The sequence below is a fragment of the Dromiciops gliroides genome, chromosome 6 (genome assembly GCF_019393635.1).
Source record: "Dromiciops gliroides isolate mDroGli1 chromosome 6, mDroGli1.pri, whole genome shotgun sequence".
NCBI lineage: Eukaryota > Metazoa > Chordata > Mammalia > Microbiotheria > Microbiotheriidae > Dromiciops > Dromiciops gliroides.
Genome location: NC_057866.1, coordinates 227,572,253 through 227,594,074, shown reverse-complemented (window position 1 = coordinate 227,594,074; position 21,822 = coordinate 227,572,253). Strand labels below are relative to the sequence as shown.

The window sequence follows — 21,822 nt, the reverse complement described above, 5'->3', positions numbered from 1 at the left end:
TAAACTACCAAGACCTTCCTGCAGTTGGGATTCACTCTTTGAAAGACCTCTCTGTTAGTATCCTGGGGCAGCTTGGTGGCATTGAGTGGGACCTGAGTTCAAATCTCACCTCAGACACTGACTAGCTGTGTGACCCTGTTGACTCCAATTGCCTTAATCATCTAGGGTCATCTCCAGGAGTCCTGACTGGACCTGCCACTGGACCCAGATGGCTCTGGAGGAGAGAGTGAGGCTGATGACCTTGTACAGCCCTCCTTCACTTACATCCAATTCAAGTGCAAGTGATGACATCACCCCAATGTCATAGTCCCCTTCAAGAACAAAGAACAGACAACAACAACAACAGCTGTTTGCATACTTACAGGAGCCCTTTCCCAACAGAAAAGGGGATACTTCTGATGAGAGCCTCTTTAGCTGACTCCTCAATGGGAAAGGACCCGCGGACAATTCAGTTTAAGATTTTCTTAACTCATTCAAGGCGAGATTATCCTGACTAGCTCTTTTTAATTTGGCAAGTATTTTTGTGTGACTACCAAACTGCAAGCCTCGGAGAGAAGGACTTGGTCACTGCATCTCATTATAAAGTGTTTAATTCCTCAACACCCCCCGCCCCCCATTTGAAAGAAAAGAAAACTGGATCTACTTTCGGTTCCTGGTTCCTGCGGCTTCTTCTAAAACTACACAAAGGAAAAGTATACAGTATCAAAATCAATGACCAAACAAACCTTTTACTGCTTTCTGCTGTGACTCAGCAAAAGCTGAGATGTTTGAGGGAAAGAGAAGGGCTAATGAAGATTCCCCTCTACAGTGTCCTGAATCTTTCTCCAATCAGTGATTTAGACAATGGAGAATGTACTTCTGAAAAGTGAGATAAAAAAGAAAACCTGATAACATTCTGTAAGGCCAATTACCATTTTTTTCCTTTTTTGTTGTAGCATTTTGCAACATATACTTGAAAAATGTCCACCCTATTAGTGACCACATCCTTTGTACTCAAAGACATTACTGACCTTGCTTCCCCTATTCTAATGGTTTGTCTGTGATCACACAAAAAATCAGTTAAGTGGTAGGAAAGCTGGGTGCTGTGCTTACTAAGGAGCAACTACCAACTACCAAAGAAAATGGACTCAAAAAGCAGAGAATTTAATTTGCTTATCTACTTGGGCAAGGCTTTCACTTCTCTGCAACTCAGTTTTCTCATCTATAAAATGAGGGGATTGGAATAGATTGCCTCTGGTATTCCTTTTGATGATTTTCAATAAAGTTTCAATAAAATAATACTAAAGTATTTTTAAAATTATATTTTTGTATGATTTACTGGTTTTAATTTAATAATAATAAACACTCTAAGTCTGCACTTCACAAAGTCTGTTTCCTCATCTGTAAAATGAAGAGGTTGTACTCTATGAGTTCAAAAATTCTATAAATTTATGATCCTATGAAATAGACTTTAACAATAATGGATGAGAGAAATTAAGGAGAGAACTAATTGATAAAGCTGCCATGTATGTCTCTGGTCCTTCTTTAAAACTGAAAAGATCAGACATTGTTTTGAAATGAAAGTGTTGCAATAAGTGAAATTATATTAGTTAGAGTCCAAGAACTCTGAGCACCTAAGTTATTTGTGCCAGATGGGGATACACATTTTATGAGACTGATAACCTCATGCTAGGGATGTATTTTGGGAGGCAGTAGAACATAGTGGGTAGAAAATTGGCCTCAGAATCAGTAAAATCTCTTCAAATTCTAACTCTGACCCACACTAGCTGGGTGATCTTGGGTATCACAACTCCTCAACGTCCTCAAATACAAAGATATTAATCTGAAGGAAGCATCATTATGACATTTCCCTATATTGAGGAAATCACAAGTCAAGCCCTCCTTCCCATAAAGGGACATACATATTTTAAAAGGAAATTTTCTTGTGTCAGGACAGTCTTAGTTTTAGAATGGGACTGCTTTCTACCAGATTTCTTTTCCCCTCTCTTCTTACTCCCTCATCCCATTTCTAAATCTAAAGTTACATAGGCATTTCTGTCTTTCAAAGACTGGATCATGCAAGACTGACTAACCTGTTAAAATTTTATCTAGTTGTTCCACCATGAACTTAGCATCTTCCTTTGTGAAGCACATTGGTGGTTTTAATTTAAGAACATTCCTATGGGGACCATCAGCACTGATAAGTATTCCCCCTTCTTTCATCCTAGTAAAAGAAAAATGCACAAAGATGTAAATAGATGTCAAAGGTTCAGAATAACAATGCAAAAAAAGCAATGTTCAAGTCTTTATCTCAAACATGCCCCGCCATCCCCTTTTCTCTCTTTCACGTTTATACAATCCCACCCACACAGCAGATGATTAGTTAATTTGCCCCTTCCTTCTAGACAAAGACCAGAATTTTCAAGCTCCATATGACATGGCTGGATTGGTAAATAACTGATCTACCAAACTAGATAGAAACTAAAGGTATATTTACTTATAGATGATATGTTGTGCTTCAGCAGTGGCAGGGGTCCTTTTCTGTTGGTCCTTCACTAAGTCAATTCCAATAAAAAAGCCAATGCCCCTAGGAAAGATGGAAGAGGAACAGATATTCATTTTATCAGGAGAGAATGCCTCATTTTCTCAAGAAAGCAATATTATACCCAATGCTTCTGTTTAACCTTCATGTAGTAGTAATGAAATGGGTCACTGGCCATTGCAGATTCAGGCTAATTTAAGGTACCAAAAGCCAGGCAGAGGCTACTAATTATTTTTAGAAACAATTTCTTTCAAAATAAAATTTTTTCAAAGGAATGCCCATCAATTAGGGAATGTCTATACAACCTATGGTATATGCTGGTGATGAAATATAATTGTGCTGTAGGTAGGAAACGACAAGCAGGATGATTTCAGGAAGGCCCAGAAAGACTTGTATGAACTGATGTATCGTGAAGTGCGCAGAACCAAGAGAACATTGTACACAGACAGCAATATTGTTTGATGAAGAACTGTGAATGACTTAAATATTCTCAGAAATATAATACTATCCACCTCCAAAGAAAGAACTGATACATATCAAACATATATATGTATATATGATATATATATATATATATATATGGCAGCTTATACTTTTGAAAAGGACAAATCTCACTTAATTTTGTTTGTTATTCAAAACAATGTCATGAAGCATCAGTCAAGCACCTAAGCTAAGCACTGGGGACAGAAAGACAAAATCAGTCTCCATTTTCAATGAACTTATAGTCTAATGGAGGAAACAATATTCCAATAACCATCTTACTTGTTACCATGTTATTAACCAAGATATATGGTGTAAAAAGGAGGGAAAACCCATTTGTTTTTAGTCCTTTGGGGTATTGAGTTAGGGACATACTTCTATGGTCAAAATATTATATTTAGACACATGATTCCTCCTTGATGAACACACCTGATATCCCCTATCAATGGATGTTTTGCTTTTTGCTTATTCAGTAACTCAGTTAGGTAATTTCCAACACGTGTGGCATTTCCTTGGAGATCTTCCTTTTCAATTACATCCAGGACGGCCAAGCCAACAGCACAGGACACTGGATTTCCTCCATACTGTGCACAAAGATGGAAGACAAAACCCAGAAATTGGATGAGTGGTCTCCCTTCATCTACCAGGAATCCTGCCAAAATTCTTCAACTCAGAAGCAAGTGAAGATTAAATTTGAAGGGCATTTTTTAAAACTCACCAAAGCTTTTATAATTCAGTATCTTGCACAAAATTTGGTTGGTAGATTATTGTGAATATTTAAGCCACTTTAGGCCAAACCAACAGCTAAAGCTAAAATGCCCTCTTCTGGGCCTTCACCGATACTTTTATGAGATTTGAATTTCACTAGATTGTAATCTGACTTTGAGCTATACCAAATTATATACCAAATGTTACAAAAGCACAGTTTTTCAAGCCTTAAAGTTAAAATCTTAAAGCAACAAAACTCTCTCAGGACAAAAGTTCAGCAACTGTTGTGAAGCCTTGCATCATAATATTTATTTATTTGCAGGGCAGTGAGGGTTAAGTGACTTGTCCAAGGTCACACAGCTAGTTGGTGTCAAGTGTCTGAGGCCGGATTTGAACTCAGGTCCTCCTGAATCCAGGGCCAGTGCCTGGATTCACTCTTTAAAAGATGATTTATGTGATATAGGATGTCATCCATAAATGAAATGCAGCTATGCCTATGGCTTAACAAGACAACTGTTTATTAGGAAATATGACAAAGTAGTTGGGGAAAAAAAGAGCAGCAGCCTTATGTCTTGTTTCATCTTCAAACTCCTAGCACCCAGAGCATTGTCTTTCCTCTGCTAGCCACTGAAGAAGTTCACAGCATCCTAGCTATGGAGCTGAGAGGGACGGACTTGCCTCTATTTCAGCCTCCCTCATTTTACTAGCCCAGGATGGAAATGTTTTTTCTCAAAATCCCTGACAATAAATGCATATTGAATCTTAGTTGATAGAATTGCTAACTTTACCTTTTTCCATGTTTGGAGAAAACAAAGGCACACCCTGTACCACTTTCCCCTTTTATATAACTTTCTCTGAAAATAAAATTTACCGTGTTAAAATACTCCATTCCAGAAGCACTGAAGGCTTCTGCAATTTCTTGGGTTGTCACAACACAAGATAGTGGGTGTCCATTGCCCATTGGTTTACCCATGGTAACAATGTCTGGCACAAAGTCTTCACCATGCATTTGGAAGCTCCAAAAGTGTTTCCCAGTTCTACCAAAACCAACTTGAACTTCATCAGCTATAAATACACCCCCTGCTTTGCGGACGTATCTGAAAAACAAGGGGACATGATGAAAAACAAAAAGACATGAGATCATAAAGATACTCATGGTTATCAAAAAAGGGGATAATTTTCCCAATTGTTTTGCAAGACAGTTACTTGATTTCTATGTTAAAATGTGGGGACGCACTTCAGTGTAAGCTTATTAATGAATTGTGATTTGATTTGTACCATGTAAAATGACCTATTACAATATTGGTGAGTAAAGACAACTAAAATGGGCAAAACCAATCTCCACTTGGTAACTGTCACAATGCTCAGTGTGCCCCAAGTCCAGTACGTACTCTGCCACTTTCTGGAAGTAGCCTGCTGGTGGAATGACTTGGCCTCCACAGCTCTGCATAGACTCAGCAATAAAGGCAGCAATCTACATGAAAGGAGATGAAGTCAGAACCTATTAAGCTGATCGTCTCCCTTTTGTACACCCAGTGACCAGAATGGGTTTCCTTACAAATCAACCAACTTCAAGAAAGTACCAATTCGGTGCAGGGTTGCATCATCAACCATAGGGCACGGAGAAAAAAAGACGGAGCATTTGATATTTACAAAATTTTTACTCAGAGTGCATTACAATGCACTGAATTTGAACACATTTTGAATATATGCAGCAGAAATAATGCCAATCCACAAGCAAGGAAAACATAAATTGCCTTCTCTCTTCTCAGTTAGGATGATGAGAATGGCAATGATAACGATGATGGGAAGCAAGATGATGATGGCTGGGCTTGCTATTGTATTGGGTATAGAAAACTTCCAAATATGTAAATATTCAATGCAGATTGGCATCTTCTTTGTAATTTATAATAAGTGTCTAGAACACTCAGGTTAAGTGACTTACTTGGCCAGGGTCACATAGCCAGTAGTTAGAGAATAGACTTGAACTGAGATCTTTTTGGTTTCAAGGCCGTCTCTATTCACTATGCCATCACATACTGCCTCACTAATAATTATGGCTAACATTTATAGAATGTTAAGGTTTGCAAAGGTATCATTGATCATTAAAAAAACCAGCAGAAGTAGGTATTATAATAATCCCCATTTTATAGATAAGGAAATTGAGTTAAGTGACTTGCTCAGAGATAGTACCTGAGTTAGGATTTGAACTAAGAACTTTCTAGTTCCAAGTTCAGTACTTGGAGCTCCTATATAACCTAGCTTATGGATTTCCTGCATGTAAAACCCTCACATTAGTTCAAGGGTTTTCACATGGTGTACCACCAAGTAGAGTATTTCTAGTGGCTAAAGATGGAAAAGAGAAAATAATTCTCTCAGACCAAAGAGTAAAGTCTGTAGATCTCAACATTCTTGAGACCTTTATCTCATGTCTGGCTTTGTCTATCAGCTCCACATCTTTTGGGTAGGGTATCAACCAACTCTCCTGTAAGGGGGGTAGTGCCAATCTTATTTTATTGACTGCCTCCATTAATAACTTAGGCAAACCTCTCCTGGCACCAACATTTGCCATGAAATGGAGAATGCAGTCTTCTTGGAAAGACTGCTGATCTGTGTGCATAAAGAAGTAGAAGTTACAAATTAAAAAATAATAAAAAGAAGTAGAAGTTACATTTGAAGGGACCCATTATAGTAAAAAAAAAAAAAAGCAAGAAGTTCTCAAGAACATGGGGAACTTTCAACTCTTGTGCAACATTGTTTTTTTTTTTTTGTCTGCTACTGGTATACAGTGCCAAGATGTAAAAGAAAACATGTAGAAGAGAGGGAAAGAAATATGCAGGAGAAAGAAAAGGAGGAAGATGAGAAGACCATCTGTTAGTAATAAGCATAATTTTTTAGAAGCCCCAAATATTAGGTATTTTATCTTTGCCAAGGATTCATAACCGTTGTGTCCTAGACCCCTTTGTCAATCTGGTAAAAACCTGTGGACCTATTTTCAGGATGTTTTATGTGCATAATGAAATAAAATAAATAGGATTATGAAAGAAACCAGCTCTATTGAAATAGTTATCAAAATATTTTTAAAACACAGGTCACATAGTTCAGGCTAAGAACTCATGATCTAGAAGCAAATCCCTTTTGAAGAGTGATAGGATGAAAGAAGATGGATAATAGAATAAATATCATGGGGAAGGGAATAGGTTGGAAGGGAAACAGTTTACAATAGTAATCATGAAAAAGAGAAAAGGGGGAAAATTGTACAAAAAATATTTATAGCAACTCTTTGTGGTGGCTAAGAATTGAGAATCAAGGGAATGTCCATCAATTGAGGGATGATGGAAGAAGCTGTGGTATATGATTGTAGTGGAATGGTACTGTGCTATAGGAAATGACAAACAGGATGATCCCAAGAACTCATGATTTAGGCTATAAGATGACTGATGACTTCCTAGGATCAGGGTCTATCTGTAATTTCATAAACATTGCTCTGTAATGCAGTTAGCAATCCTATGGAATTCCCTGAGATTGAGATTTTTGTTATGGGGCTTAGGCTCACACAGTTAGGATTTGAACCCATATCTTCCTGATGTCTAACACCCTTTCTCATTAAAGTGAACTCCATTGAGGTGAAAAAGGGCTGGCTAACACTTCTCTGACCTGCTTTGTTTTTGACTGTTGGAGACTTGCTTAGACTTTAACAGGCAGGTCCACATTGATAGACTTCTTCAGACTTCTTTGAAGATCTGGCGAGGTCCAAATCTTCCCTAGTTTCCAAAGGCTGAGCCAGTTTTGAGGATACCCTAAGGTCTTTGTCTGAAACCTACTTTGGCCCTGGAACCCAAGGGTCATTATGTCCTTTGTGCCATTCCTTACTGGGGTGAATATGTTTCCTTCTAGCATCTTGAGGGTCCTCACCCTCACTCTTTTCAGTAGGCTGCAAATGGACCACCGAAGAAGTGGCACAGAGGTGCCATTTGCCCAGCCCTTTGTAATCTCACTGCAATGGGGAGAAAGCAGTGGTCATGGCAGGAGTCTCCTACACCAGTGCCTCAGTGGCCAAGAATGAAAAGAATCTAATGAAAACTTAGGTTCAGATCTTTTGCAAGTCCCTTTTTGAACCAATGAAAGATGTTAAATTATGTCTATAGCAGTAAATACAAACCTTCCGCCCACTTTTCTGGGCTTCTTCAATAATTTTCTTCACCTCATCTGCATAAGCGCCAGCTGGATCTGGGTGATCCTCCCTATATTTTCCTCTGTAGATATCTGGACTTGGTGCCTGAAAGCATCAAGAGATAGGTTTTCTATGCTGAAAATTTAGCATGCTCCTTCAGTTTTGAACAGAATTATAGTTCTAGAGGTGTAAGGTTTGTTTGACACAACCCATTGTGTTACAGATGATAGGAACCTAAAATTTAGGCTTTAGAGGCCACCTAAATCTCACCCTCCCCCCTTCCTATGTGAGGAAACTGAGGCCTTCAGGGGCCTTAATGGCCTAAGCTCATGCAGGTAGTGAGCATCAAATACATGATTTGCAGCCATATCCTCCGACTCTATCTGGGCAGCTAGGTGGCATCATGAAGACTCATTTTCCTGAGTTCAAATACACTCATACACTTACTAGCTGTGTGACCCTGAGCAAATCACCGGGGTTTGGCTCAATTTCCTCATCTGTAAAATGAACTGGAGAAGGAAATGGCAAATGACTATCTCTGCTAAGAAAACTGCAAACAACTTCTGACTCTGAAGACATTGCCCTTTTCATGTTAGCATGCTGTCTACCATGGTTGGGGAAGAGTTGGAAGAAAAGAAAGAATTAATGGTCATTTTATTGAACTGATGAATGCTTTAACTACCAAGCATTACTCCCAAAGCCTAAAATTATGGAAGAAGACACTGTAACGATTGGAATGACGCCACCTGCTGGAGACTTACTGTAGAAGAGTTCTGCCCATGAAGCGAAGGTCTCTGAGGGCAAGACCAGGAGTCAGGAAGTGACGCGGGCTAGTGGGAGGAGGAAGGAAGAGACTGGCGCTCGGTCTCTTGCTCTTTCCTCTGGACTCTGGCGGAGAAGGGAGCTAGAAATGTGCTCTCCCTTTAATAGATAGGAATCTAGGCCTTTCTCTCTCTCTTTACCAAATTCTTATTCTCCTTAATAAATGCTTAAAAATCTAACTCTTGCTAAAGCTTATAATTTATTGGCGACCACTCATTAGATATTTTAGACAGACTAGCTAGAATTTTAGCCCTAAACACACAATTGCTCTTTTTGAGAATTTTGAGAACAAAGAAGGGAATATCAAGGTTTTAAAAGAATACTCCAAATTATGGGATCACAATTGTTTTTTAAAAATTGATTTTATCATTTTGTGTTAAGTTGTGATAAAGCACCTCAAGCTTAAAGATAGTAACAAAGTTGTACACTCTGACAAGGATAACAACAAACAAGACTCAAGAACAAATTAATAGTAGCCACCCCTAGAACTCAGTGAAGGTGGCAGGTCAAAGTGCAATTCTATTTCCCAGGGTAGATGAGATCACTGTATATACTTACAACATGCACAAATTCTTTTTTGATGTCTCTGCCCTTTCGGAATTTATATGGACTGATTTCAATCAAGGAAGAAACATGTCCATGGTAAGCACTGAAAGGAAGAGTAACACATACAAACTTTCAGGGAAACTTTCTCCTAATAAATTAAAATAAACATTCCATAATTAAGAAGAAATTATGAAAATAGCACCTGATTCTAGGAAGCACACCCTGCATATAACATGGGCAAGCTGTGTATTCTTTTTTCAGTTTATACCTACACATATATATGCATAGATATTTTTCTTTAAAAATTTTTCTTGAAGTGGCCTATATAGTTAGTTTAAATTTAAAATATTTTTATTTAAAACATTGCTCCTTTCCTCTGTCCCTCATATGACTTACAGTGATTTGGTTGAGGAGGCCCAAATACAAGCAAAGTGCTACTATTGCCCTGGTTTCAACTTACCCTTTGCTCAAGCAAAGTCCTTAGAATTAAAAGTCTTTATGGTACTGGCCTTGCAAATCCACAATTAATAAAAAATAGACAAACCTTGTATTCCCCCTTCACTTATTATATGGAGATAGATGTCTATTGATACATAGTAAATTTAGTATGTAACTTTGTCTTCTACTCCAACTCAAAAGACTACAGAAAAACCAGCTGGATTCATTCATACTTACTGGTCAAGTGTGATCACATCTTGGTGATCTCTGTACTGCCGAGCCAAGCGTAAGGCAAGATCATTTGCTTCAGATCTAGAAAGAAACACATCAGGGTTGCAGGAGACATATGATCCTAAAAATTCATTCACATAATTTTGCAGAAAGGAACAAATCAATTAAAGTGCTAGCTGCAAATATGGCCTAGTAGTGTGATTTTATGTTAAACATGTGACATGTGTATTATGATGAACCTAAAAGTTCATCATAATACAAAAAGCATTGGTTTCTGCCTTGATCCTCAATTTAAATGTTCCCTACAAATTTCTCACCTTATTTTAATTCTTATCAGCTAAGAAATGCAACTACAGCATGAGCTACAATTCCAGCCAAAGTTATGTGCCCAGCAACATGCATTTCAGATCCTAGTCCTCTCAATGTAAGTTGCTGTCAGACAATCATTTCCTTCTCTCTCTCCCTCCCATCTTCCTTTCTTCTTTTACTAGATGTAGAATGAAGAAACTCCTATTACCAATGCAAAATTAGCACCTATTTTGTAACAAATAGCCTCAGAAAGTTAGAAACAAGTTAGGAAAAACTTACCAAGAGTCAAAAGCCAGTCTGTCAGAGGCAGGACTAGAACCTAGGTCTTTTTGACTCCTATCAAAAGACCATGGAAGAGGTAGAAGGGAACTTAGAAACCACTGAATCCAAACCCCTCATTTTATGGATGAGGGAACAGAAGTTGAATACCTTTCCTAGGGTCATACAACTAATAAGCATTTGAGACATGATTTGAACTCAGGTCTTATCTGCTATGCCAGGCTGCCTGATACATTTCTGATTATCTTGCCCACAGCATTGAAACAGAATACCATTGGCTCTTTATAAGCCTTAGCCTCACCCACCCACAGCAGTAAAACTAACATTTAGGACAATAAGAGTAAGTTGTGGTGGGAAAATACTAAAATGTTTCATTTTCTTATGAAATGGAGGTAATAATTGCTCCCTACTTACTTTACAGACATTACATTAAAAGAAGTTATTGTTCAGGGGCAGCTAGGTGGCGCAGTGGATAGAGCACTGGCCCTGGATTCAGGAGGACCTGAGTTCAAATCCGGCTTCAGACACTTAACACTTACTAGCTGTGTGACCCTGGTCAAGTCACTTAACCACAATCGCCTCACACACAAAAAAATAAGTTATTTTTCAGTTTTGTCCAACTCTTTGTGACCCCATTTGAGGATTTCTTGGCAAAGATACTGGAGTGGTTCCTCATATCATTTTATAGATGAGGAAATTTAGGCAAACATAGCTAATCTGAAGCCAGATTTGAACTCAGGAAAATGAGTCTTCCTGTCTCCAGGTCTGGCACGTTATCCACTGCACCATCTAGCTGCCCCTAAGAGTTAATATTATCCAGACACTTAACACTTACTAGCTCTGTGACCCTGGGCAAGTCACTTAACCCCAATTGCCTCACTTTAAAAAAAAAAAGAGTTAATATTATCTCCCATTACTAGAACTAGAAGTGTTTTGGTGTTAGAGGGTATTCTTGGAACTTAAAAAAAAAGCCAAACTTTTTGGAGAGAAAGTCACATGGATAGAGATTCTTATCAGGACCTTATGAAATCATTTAGCTTATACATCTCCATCAGCATATGGATCTCTAGAGACTGAGAGTTAACAATTATTTCATGAGATTTCACTTAGAAAAGCCAAGAATGCTTCACAACTAATTCAGATCCTTAAGTTGTCTTGAAATTTTTTTTTTTGTCTAGACTTGCCCAGGGTCACACAGCTAGTAAGTGTCAAGTATCTGAGGCCAGATTTGAACTCAGGTACTCCTGAATCCAGGGTTCGTGCTTTATTCACTGTGCCACCTAGCTGCCCCCTTGAAATTCTTTACAAGGGAAAAGTTTATGGTTAAATAAACACTCCATTTTGGAATGTATTAAAGAAATCACAAACCATAGAATCATGGTTTTTATACTTTTAGAAATGAAAGGAACATAATGATTTGAATTTCTTTAAGCTATATTTCAGTGCTTGTGGAAGATGCCACACTGACTGTGTTAAATGTCTTGGGAGGCAGAGCCAAGATGGTAGAGAGAAGCCAGGAAGTTGCTTGAACTCTTCCAAATTTCCCTGGGAAAGTGTTAAATCCAGCCTCTAAATGGATTCTAGAGCTATAGAACCTACAAAAAGATGGAATGAAACAATCTTCAGGAAGCGTCTATCTCACCTGGAGAAAAGGGAAGTGCAGCTCAGCACAGAGGGTGTCTGGGCCACAGCACAGATCCTACTTCAGGAAGCTAGTGGTACAGCAGGCCAGTTTTGAGGTCCCCAGCCTCAACACACAAGGCAATCTGCCAGCTGGGATATATACTACACAACAGGTGCAACTAGGCTGGGCCACTCCAGTGCAGGGAACAAGCCAGTGATCAGGCCCCTGGTCCCAGCAATCAACTTGTCAAAATGCCTAATTGGAAGCCTCTTGGAAGAGCTCTAAAAATATTTTATAAACCAAATAAGGGAGGTAGAAGAAAAATTGGGAAAAGAATTGAGAGTAATCCAATAGAGTCAATAGCTTGGGGAAAAAAATAACTTTAAAAATACAATTGGAAGGAGCATCTAGGTGGCGCAGTGGATAAAGCACCAGTCCTGGATTCAAGAGGACCCGAGTTCAAATCTGGCCTCAGACATTTGACACATTTGACTGCTAATTGGGGAGCAAAACTCACAAAAGAATGTGCTGAAATCACTTCTAACCAAGAATGGCTTGGAAGGTCAGAAAGAGGGAGCTGCTGTGCCCAACCCCACAGTCACCCTGACACAGATCCAGTCCCAGGAAGGCCTCACCAGAGAAGGAGACTGCTAGAGCCTCTGAATCAGCCGAAGTGTCAGTGTCATCTGGAACTAAGCTCACAGTCTGGTGAGACAGCTGAGCCCTGGGCAGGGGGGAGACTACAGGGTCTATGCTGGTGCTGAGGCAGAACTTGGATTTTTCACCCCTCCTGGGAACGAGGAGGCAGGCTTGAGTAGCAGTGGCGCAGGTGGAGTAGGGGGACAGTCTGAGCTGACAACCACAACACACAAAGCTGGTTGATTAGCAAGTGGGTCTGAGGTCATCTACAGACCAGGGAACAGGCCAGGCGAGTGAAGAACCTGATCCTCTTTAAATCATACCACCTGGGACTTCTGAAGCTTGGGATACTGCAGCCTGGAAACAGTGCCCCACTTTAAGGAGCTAAAAGTCAAGTAAAAGAAAGGAAAGATGAGCAGATAGAGAAAGGTGAGGACCATAGAAAATTTCTTTAGTGACAAGGAAGATGGAGATGCACCCTCAGAGGAAGATGTCAACATCAAGGCTTCCAACATCTAAAGCTTCCAAGAAAAATATGAATTGGTCTCAAGCCATAGAGGTGCTCAAAAAGGACTTTGAAGATAAAGTTAGAGAGGTAGAGGAAAAAATGGAAAGAGAAATGAGGATGATGCAGGAAAGACATGAGAAAAAAGTCAACAGCTTGAAAAGCCAAATGGAAAAGCTCTCTGATGAAAATAATTGCCTAAGAATTAGGATTGAACAAATGAAACCAAGACACAATAAAACAAATCCAAATGAATAAAAAAAAATAAGAGGGCAATGTGAAATATCTTCTGGGAAAAACTGCTGACCTGGAAAATAGGTCCAGGAGAGATAATTTGAAAATTATTGGACTACCTGAAAAACCATGATCAGGGAAAGAGCTTAGACATCATCTTCCAAGATATTCTCAGGGAAAATTGCCCTGAAATTCTAGAAGCAGAAGCTAAAATAGAAAGAATTCATCGATCACCTCCAGAAAGAGACAACAAAAGGAAAACTCCTAGGAATATTATAGCCAAATTCCAGAGCTCTCAGGTCAAGGAGAAAATATTGCAAGCCGTGAAAAAAAAAGAATTCAAGTACTGTGGAGCCCCAGTCAGGATAGCACAAGATCTAGTAGCTTCTACATTAAAGGACCAGAGGGCATGGAATGATATTCCAGAGGGCAAAAGAATTGGGATTACAACCAAGAATCACCTACCCAGCAAAACTCAGCATAATCTTTCAGAGGAAAAAATGGGACTTTAATGAAAAAGAAGACTTTCAGGTATTTGTGATGAAAAGACCTGAACTGAATGGCAAATTTGACTTTTAAATACAAGACCCTAGATAACCATAAAAAATTGGAGTTGGGGGACATACCTGGGGTTGTACAGTGGGTGACTGTCTTGTGTCTGAGGCTGGGTTTTGGCTGGGATCCCCCTGAGTTCAGGAATGATGTTTTGTCCACTGTGTCACCTAGCTGCTAGGGGAAGGGCAGAGGTGAAATCCTACATCAAAGAAACAGGAAAAGGCTTATGGAGTGGGGAGGAGCAGGGCAGTAAATGAATTTTACACTCATCAGAAAAGGCTCAAAGACCTTAAACTCAGAGTTGGCTCAAGGAGGGACAAACACACACACCCAACTGGGTGTAGTAATCTGTTTAATCTGGGCAGTAAATGAAACTAACACTCAGAATTGGCTCAAAAGACCTCAATCTCATTAGAATTGGCTCAAGGAGGGAATAATGTACACACTCAATTGGGTGAAGTAATCTCTCTAACCCTGCAGGAAAATAAGAGGGGAAGGAGATAAAGAGAGAGGGGAAAAAGAAGGAAGGGCAGAGTGGGGGAGGGGACAGACAGAAGGAAATCCCTTTTGAAGAATGATATGATGAAAGAAGATGGATAATAGAATAAATATCATGGGGAAGGGAATAGGATGGAAGGGAAACAGTTAACAATAGTAATCATGAAAAAGAGAAAAGGGGGAAAATTGTACAAAAAAATATTTATAGCAACTCTTTGTGGAGGCTAAGAATTGAGAATCAGGGGAATGTCCATCAATTGAGGAATGATGGAAGAAGCTGTGGATGGAAGAAGCTATATGATTGTGGTGGAATGGTCTTGTGCTACAGGAAATGACAAACAGGATGATCCCAGAAAAACCTGGAAAGACTAATGAACATTGATACATAGTGACATGAGCAGAGCTGGGAGGACATTGTGCATAGTGACAGCAGTATTGTTCAATGAGCAATTGTGAATGACGTAACTACTCTCAGCAATGCAATGATCCAGGACAATCCCAAGGAAGTAATGAGGAAGCTCCACCCCCATAGAAAGAACTGATAAAAAGAACACTTGTGGATTGTACATATATAACCTGGTTGCGATCTTGTGAAGGGGGGAGGAAAGGGAGGGAGGGAGGGAGAAAAATTTGGAACTCTAAATCTTATGAAAATGAATGTTGAAAACTACCCTTACATGTAACTGGAAAAAATAAAATAAATGTTTGTTGCTGAACTCAAAAAAAAAAAAAAGGTAATTTAAGAAAATAATCCCTTAAGAATCAGAATTAGGCAGATGGAAGCTAATGACTCAATGAGAGTACAGCAAGAAGCAAAGCAGAATCAAAATATAAAAGTAGAAGAAAAAACAAATAAGTTAAGGAGGTGAATAGAATTTTAGAAAAATTAAATATGATAGACCTCTGGAGAAAACTGACTGGGGAGAGAAAGGCACGTAGTACCTACACAGAAAGGCAGAAATAGTATGACTAATAAAAGGCCATAGAAAAGATACACCAAAAATGAATTGGAAACTAAATAATCTCATCCTACAGAATGAGTGGGTTAAAGAAATCGATTTTTCATCAAAGAGAATAACAATGAGACAACACATCAACATTTATGGGATGTAGCCAAAGCAGTTCTTAGGGGAAGTTTTATATCTCTAAATGCTTACATGAATAAAATAGAGAAAGATCAATGAATTGGGCAAGCAACTAAAAAGCTAGAAGAACAAATTAAAAATCCCCAATTAAATGCCAAATTAGAAATTCTGAAAATCAAAGAAGTAAGAATTAATAAATAAAACTAAGAGCTGTTTCTATGAAAAAATAGATAAACCTTTGGCTAATTTGATTAACTGATTAACAGAAGGAAATAAAATCCTTAAATAAGCCCATTTTAGAAAAAGAAATTTAATAAGCCATCAATGAATTCCTTAGCAAAAAGTCTCCAGTTCCAAATGGATTTACAAGTGAATTCTACCAAATATTTATAGAACAATTGATTCAAATACTATAAAAACTATTTGGAAAAATAGGTGAAGAAGGAATCCTACCAGATTCCTTTTACCAGAAAAAAAAAAACAAAGAAAATTATAGACCAATCTCCCTAATAAATATTATGCAAAAATTATTTTAAAAATTATTAGCAAAGAGATTACAGCAATTTATCACCAATACACTATATTCAGGTGGGATTTATATATCAGGAATGCATGGCTGGTTCAATATTAGGAAAACTATCAACATAATTGACCACATCAATAATAAAACTAAAGGGGGCAGCTAGGTGGTGCAGTGGATAAAGCACCGGCCCTGGATTCAGGAGAACCTGAGTTCAAATCTGGCCTCAGACACTTGACACTTACTAGCTGTGTGACCCTGGGCAAGTCACTTAACCCCCCCTTGCCCTGCAAAAAACAAAAACAAAAATAATAAAACTAAAGGAAAAAAAAGTGAAAAATAGTATGCTTCAGTTTATGTGCCATCAATATAAGTTCTTTCTTTGGAGGTGGATAGTATTGCTTGGATCATTGTATTGTTGAGAACAGCTAAGTCATTCACACTTCAAACAATATTTCTGTCGCTGTGTACAATGTTCTCTTGGTTCTACTCCACTATACATCAGTTCATAAGTCTTTCCAGGCCTTTATGAAATCATTCTGCTTGTCATTTCTTGTAGCACAATAATATTCCATCACCATCACAGCTTGCTTAGTCATTCCCCAATTCTTAGCCACTACAAAAAGAGCTGCTATAAATATTTTTGTACAAATAGGTCTTTCAGAGAAAGCTTGACAAAATACAGCACCCATTCCAATTAAAAACACTAGGTGGGGACAGCTAGGTGGAGCAGTGGATAAAGCCCTGGGGATTCAGGAGGACCTGAGTTCAAATCCAGCCCCAGAAACTTGACACGTACTAGCTGTGTGACCCTGGGCAAGTCACTTAACCCTCATTGCCCCACAAATAAAATAAACAAAAACAAACAAATAAAAAACCCCACTAAGGGCAGCCACGTGGCACAGTGGATAAAGCACTGGCTTTGGATTCAGGAAGACCTGAGTTCAAATCTGGCCTCAGGCACTTCACAGTTAACTGGCTGTGTGACCCTGGGCAAGTCACTTAACCCTCATTGCCCTGCTGCCCCCCCCCCCCGCCAAAAAAAAAGCCAACAACACTAGAGAGCATAGGAATAAATGGAACTTTCCTTAAGATGATAAATAGTATCTAAAGCCATCATCAAGCATTATATGTAATGGGAGTAAGTTAGAAACATTCCCAATAAGATCAAGGGTAAAACAAGGACGTCCATTATCACCATTATCCAATATTGTACTAGAAATGTTAGCCTTAGCAATAAGAGGAAAAAGAAACCAAAGCAATTAGAATAGGCAAGGAATAAACAAAACCGTCACTCTGCAGATGATATACTTAGAGAATCCTAAAGAATCAACTAAAAAACTACTTGAAATAATGAATAACTTTAGCAAAGTTGCAGGATATAAAATAAAACCCACATGTATCATCAGCATTTCTATATATAACCAACAAAGTCCAGCAGCAAGAGATTCCATTTAAAATAACTGTACACAATATAAAATACTTGGAAGTCTACCTGCCAAGGCAAACCCAGGAAGTATAGGAACACAATTACAAAACACTTTTCACATGATCTAAACAAATAGGAAAATATAAATTGCTCATAGGTAGGCCATGCTAATATAATAAAAATGACAATTCTGCCTAAATTAATTTACTTGGTGTTATACCAATCAAACTACCAAAAAATTATTTCATAGAGCTAGAAAAAAATAACAAAATTCATCTGGAAGAACAAAAGGTCAAGAATATCAAGGGAACAAATAAAAAAAAATACAAAGAAAGGTGGCCTAATCATATCTAAAGCTATAGTATAAAGCAGCAATCAAAATTATTTGGTACTAAGAAAAAGAGCAGTGGATCAGTGAAATAAGTTAGGCACACAAAACAGCAGTAAATTAATAGAGCAATCTCCTATTTGATAAACCCAAAGACTCTAGCCTTCAGGATAAGAACTCACATTTGACAAAAACTGCTGGGAAAACTGGAAAACAGTATTGCAGAAACTAGGTATAGACCAACATCTTACACCAAAGTCAAGTCAAAATGACTCCAAAAGGAAGGAATAGTTTACTTGTCAGATCTATGGAAAGGGGAAGAATTTAGGACCAAAGATGAGATAGAGAACATTACGAAATGCAAAATGGATCATTTTGATTACATTTAATTAAATTAAAAAGATTTTGCACAAAACAACAATCAGCTGCAACCAAGTTTAGAAGTAAAGCAGAAAACAGAAACAACCTCTACAGCCAGTGGTTTCTGATAAAGGCCTCATATCTAAAATATATAGAACTGAATCAAATATATATAGGAATACAAGTCATTCCCCAATTGAGAAATATGGCCATATGAAAAAAATGCTCTCAATTACTAATTAGAGAAATGCAAACTGAAACTACTCTAAAGTACCACTTCACACCTATCCAATTGGCTAACATGACAAAGGGATGTGAGAAAATGATGTGATTTGGCAGATGCCCAAAGACCCTACCTGAAGATAGATTTAGAACCAAGAACCTACTTAATTGATTAAATCGAGACCACACCTGACTGGCCCTGAGAGGGGTGGTGTTCTCAGAGGCTGTGGACTATGACAAGACCATCCTCAACCAATTAGCTTGAAGGACTTTCCCTTCTGGGGGAGGGAGACAGGAAGTAAGAAGGGAGGCTGACTCCCTGGCTCTGGCTTTTTTCCTTCCAGAACCTTGGGTTGGTAGCTGAGAAAGAAAGAGTCCAGTCTGAATGCTAGGGAAGATATAAGACTATAAAACTATATAGTTTTACCTTTGACCCAGCAATACCACTATATCCCAAAGAAATCATAAGAAAGGGAAAAGCAACCACATGTACAAAAATATTTATAGCCACTCTTTGTGATGGCAAAGAATTGGAAACTGAGAGGATGCCCATCAATTGGGGAATGGCTAAACAAGTTGTGGTATATGAATGTAATTGTGCTGTAAGTAGTATGCAAGTGGATTTCAGAAAAACCTAAGAAGCCATGAATTGATGCTGAATTAAAAGAGCAGAACCAAGAGAACATTGTACACAGTATCAACACTGTGGAATGATCAACTGTGAAAGACTTCTCAGCAATACAATAATCCAAGATAATGCCAAGATTCATGATGGAAAATGTAGAGAACATTTTAGTTCTCCACATCTGGAAAAAGAACAGAATGAAGGACTGTTGGGGTTTTTTTTGTTGTTGTTTCTTCTTGTTCTAATTCTTCTCACAACATGACTAATGTGGAAATATGTTTAGCATGAATGTAACCTATATCAGATCACTTGGGGAGAGGGAAGGGAGAAAAAATTTGAACTTGAAATCTTAACAAGTATCTTTACATGTAATTGGAAAAAAATGAAATACTATTAAAAAAAGAAAAAATGTGGGATGTCATAAGACTCTTTTATATTCTAATGTTTTATACTCTAATAAATATTAGCTTCCCAATTCATTTTAACTGCAGTTAAAGTAAAGTTACTGGATTCAGTTAAAAGTTTCATAGAAGTTATGATCTGTTTAGTAGCTTTCTTCCATTTTGGCAAAGTCCCTTTTTCCTTTAATGATGAGAATTTCCATCACATCTTTTACTGCTCCCTACACTACAAAAGTGGTGCTAATTATTTTTGGGCAGACTTTGGCTGGTTATGTTTACCAACATGAACACCACACATTGATATTGCCCTTTGACAGGGCAGCTAGGTAGGGTAGTGGATAGAGCACCGGCCCTGGAGTCAGGAGCACCTGAGTTCAAGTGTGACCCTGGGCAAGTCACTTAACCCCAACTGCCCCGCAAAAAAAAAAAAATTGAAAAACAAAAAAAACCCCAAAGATATATTATCTTTGACATGTCATCTTGGGCACTATATGTAATGTAGTATCAGTAATAATCTTGCCTTTCTTTTTCTCTCCACTTTAAATTCTTTAGAAATTTAACCTATTTTTTAAATTCCTTTGAGGGTAGGATCTGTTTATTTGTCTTCACATGCTGAGCACAATGGTTGGCTCACACTTAAGATTTTAATAAATGTTTGAATGCCTTCTCAGGTGTTCATATACTCTAAGAAAGAATCTATGGTCACTTTCAGAAATGTAAATATAGAAATAAAATGGGGGAGGGGAGAGTAGACATAGGCTGTAAAGAAACAAGCCCTGAAACATACCCTGAATTAGCAAAATAGCAAACAGATAGTTTCTCTGGCAGAGTTTCGGAAAGACGCTTGGCATACTCAACAATGCCTGTCATGGAGGAATCGAGAATTTGTATTGAGCAGCTCCATCTGTTCACAGCAGCCTTGATCACTTCTGGGTGGCTGTGGCCCACTGAAATTTAGGAAACAAAAAACCAGGAAACCCTTACAATTCCAAATGCCTAGGAAATGAAGGGGAAGAACCAAGTGGCACAGAGGTAGATGTGGTTGCTTCCCCTCCTCCCCCGACCCAGCCTTTCCTGGCCAGTGCCATTGGTTAGCTCCCATAAATCTGCCCTGGCCATGAAATGTGTCCTTCACACTCACCGTGAGCGACATTATTGATGCAGTCCAGGTTATTGCTCCCCATTTTCATCAAACATGTACTGCCCCCGGGCCCGAACTATCTTGATGGGTCGTTGGAGAAGAAAACTTACAGGACGGCCTAGAAATCACAGAAAAAGCTATCTCGGTCTGGGAGTCATTACTCAGAATCAGAGTCAGAATCTCAAACAGAGGCAGACCTATAGCTTGACCCCTAAACTTCTCAGAAAAGGCTCAGATCAAGGAGCTACACCAAAAAGTCTTCATTTTATAGATGGGGAAACAGAGGCACAATCATATAGGATCATATAAGAGGATCAAAGATTTAGAGTAGGAAAGGAACTAAGAGGCCACTAAATGCAATTACCTCATTTTAAAGATGAGCAAACATAGAATTTAAGTAAATTGTCTGTGGTCACCCGGGTTGTGAGCAGAGACAGAATAGGAATAAAGGACTTCTTGACTCATTTTAGTACTCTTTGTCCCACCTAACATCAATTTCCAATGATCAAGTCTTCTTTTTGTTATTTACCCTCCCTTGGATGTCTTTTGTTAGAAGTATATATAAAGGCAGGCAAAGTGCCTTGAGGTCAGAGGTTCAAATCCCAGTTCTACTGCTGTTACCTTGGGCAAATCAAGAACCTTCTTAGGGCTCCATTTCCTTATCTATAAGATGAAGAGTTTAAACTAGATGACCTCTGAAGTCCATTTAGATTCTAGATCTATGATCTCATTTTCCCTTTCAAGTTATAAGTTCATAGACTTATGATCCTATGAAAGTCAAGTCCTGTGATAACTCAAGATGGTTACTCAGAGGTACTGATTTATCAAAAGGACATCTGAAAGAATAATGCCCAGTTATTTTTCTGTATACTATACCCTGCCTTAAGTCTCTTACTGTGAGCAAAAAAACAAAAACAAAATCCCAAAACTTTAGCATTCTGAGTTTGGTTCTATTATCTATATTTATTATGAGTTCTTTATTGTTATCTTAATGTTGTTCAGTCATTTCAATTATGTCCAACTCTGTGGACCCCATTCTGGATTTTCTTGGCAAAGATGTGTTTGCTATTTTCTTCTCCAGCTCATTTTATAGGATGAGGAAACTGAGGCAAACCAAGTTAAGTGACTTGACAAGGGTCACACAGCTG

The 21,822-nt window shown here is 38.4% G+C and overlaps 1 protein-coding gene across 1 annotated transcript; it reads right to left on the bottom strand.

Annotated features, from left to right (window-relative positions):
• Nucleotides 1-620: 620 nt before the first annotated feature.
• LOC122731326 (ethanolamine-phosphate phospho-lyase-like) lies at nucleotides 621-20,475 on the bottom strand. Its single transcript, XM_043971359.1, is given in 11 exon segments — nucleotides 621-677; nucleotides 2,073-2,203; nucleotides 2,477-2,566; nucleotides 3,431-3,585; nucleotides 4,581-4,806; nucleotides 5,101-5,183; nucleotides 7,872-7,988; nucleotides 9,264-9,354; nucleotides 9,927-10,001; nucleotides 20,321-20,397; nucleotides 20,399-20,475. Coding segments are annotated over 11 exon segments (1,122 nt in total). The 5' UTR covers nucleotides 20,438-20,475; the 3' UTR covers nucleotides 621-639.
• Between the last annotated feature and the right edge of the window lie 1,347 nt (nucleotides 20,476-21,822).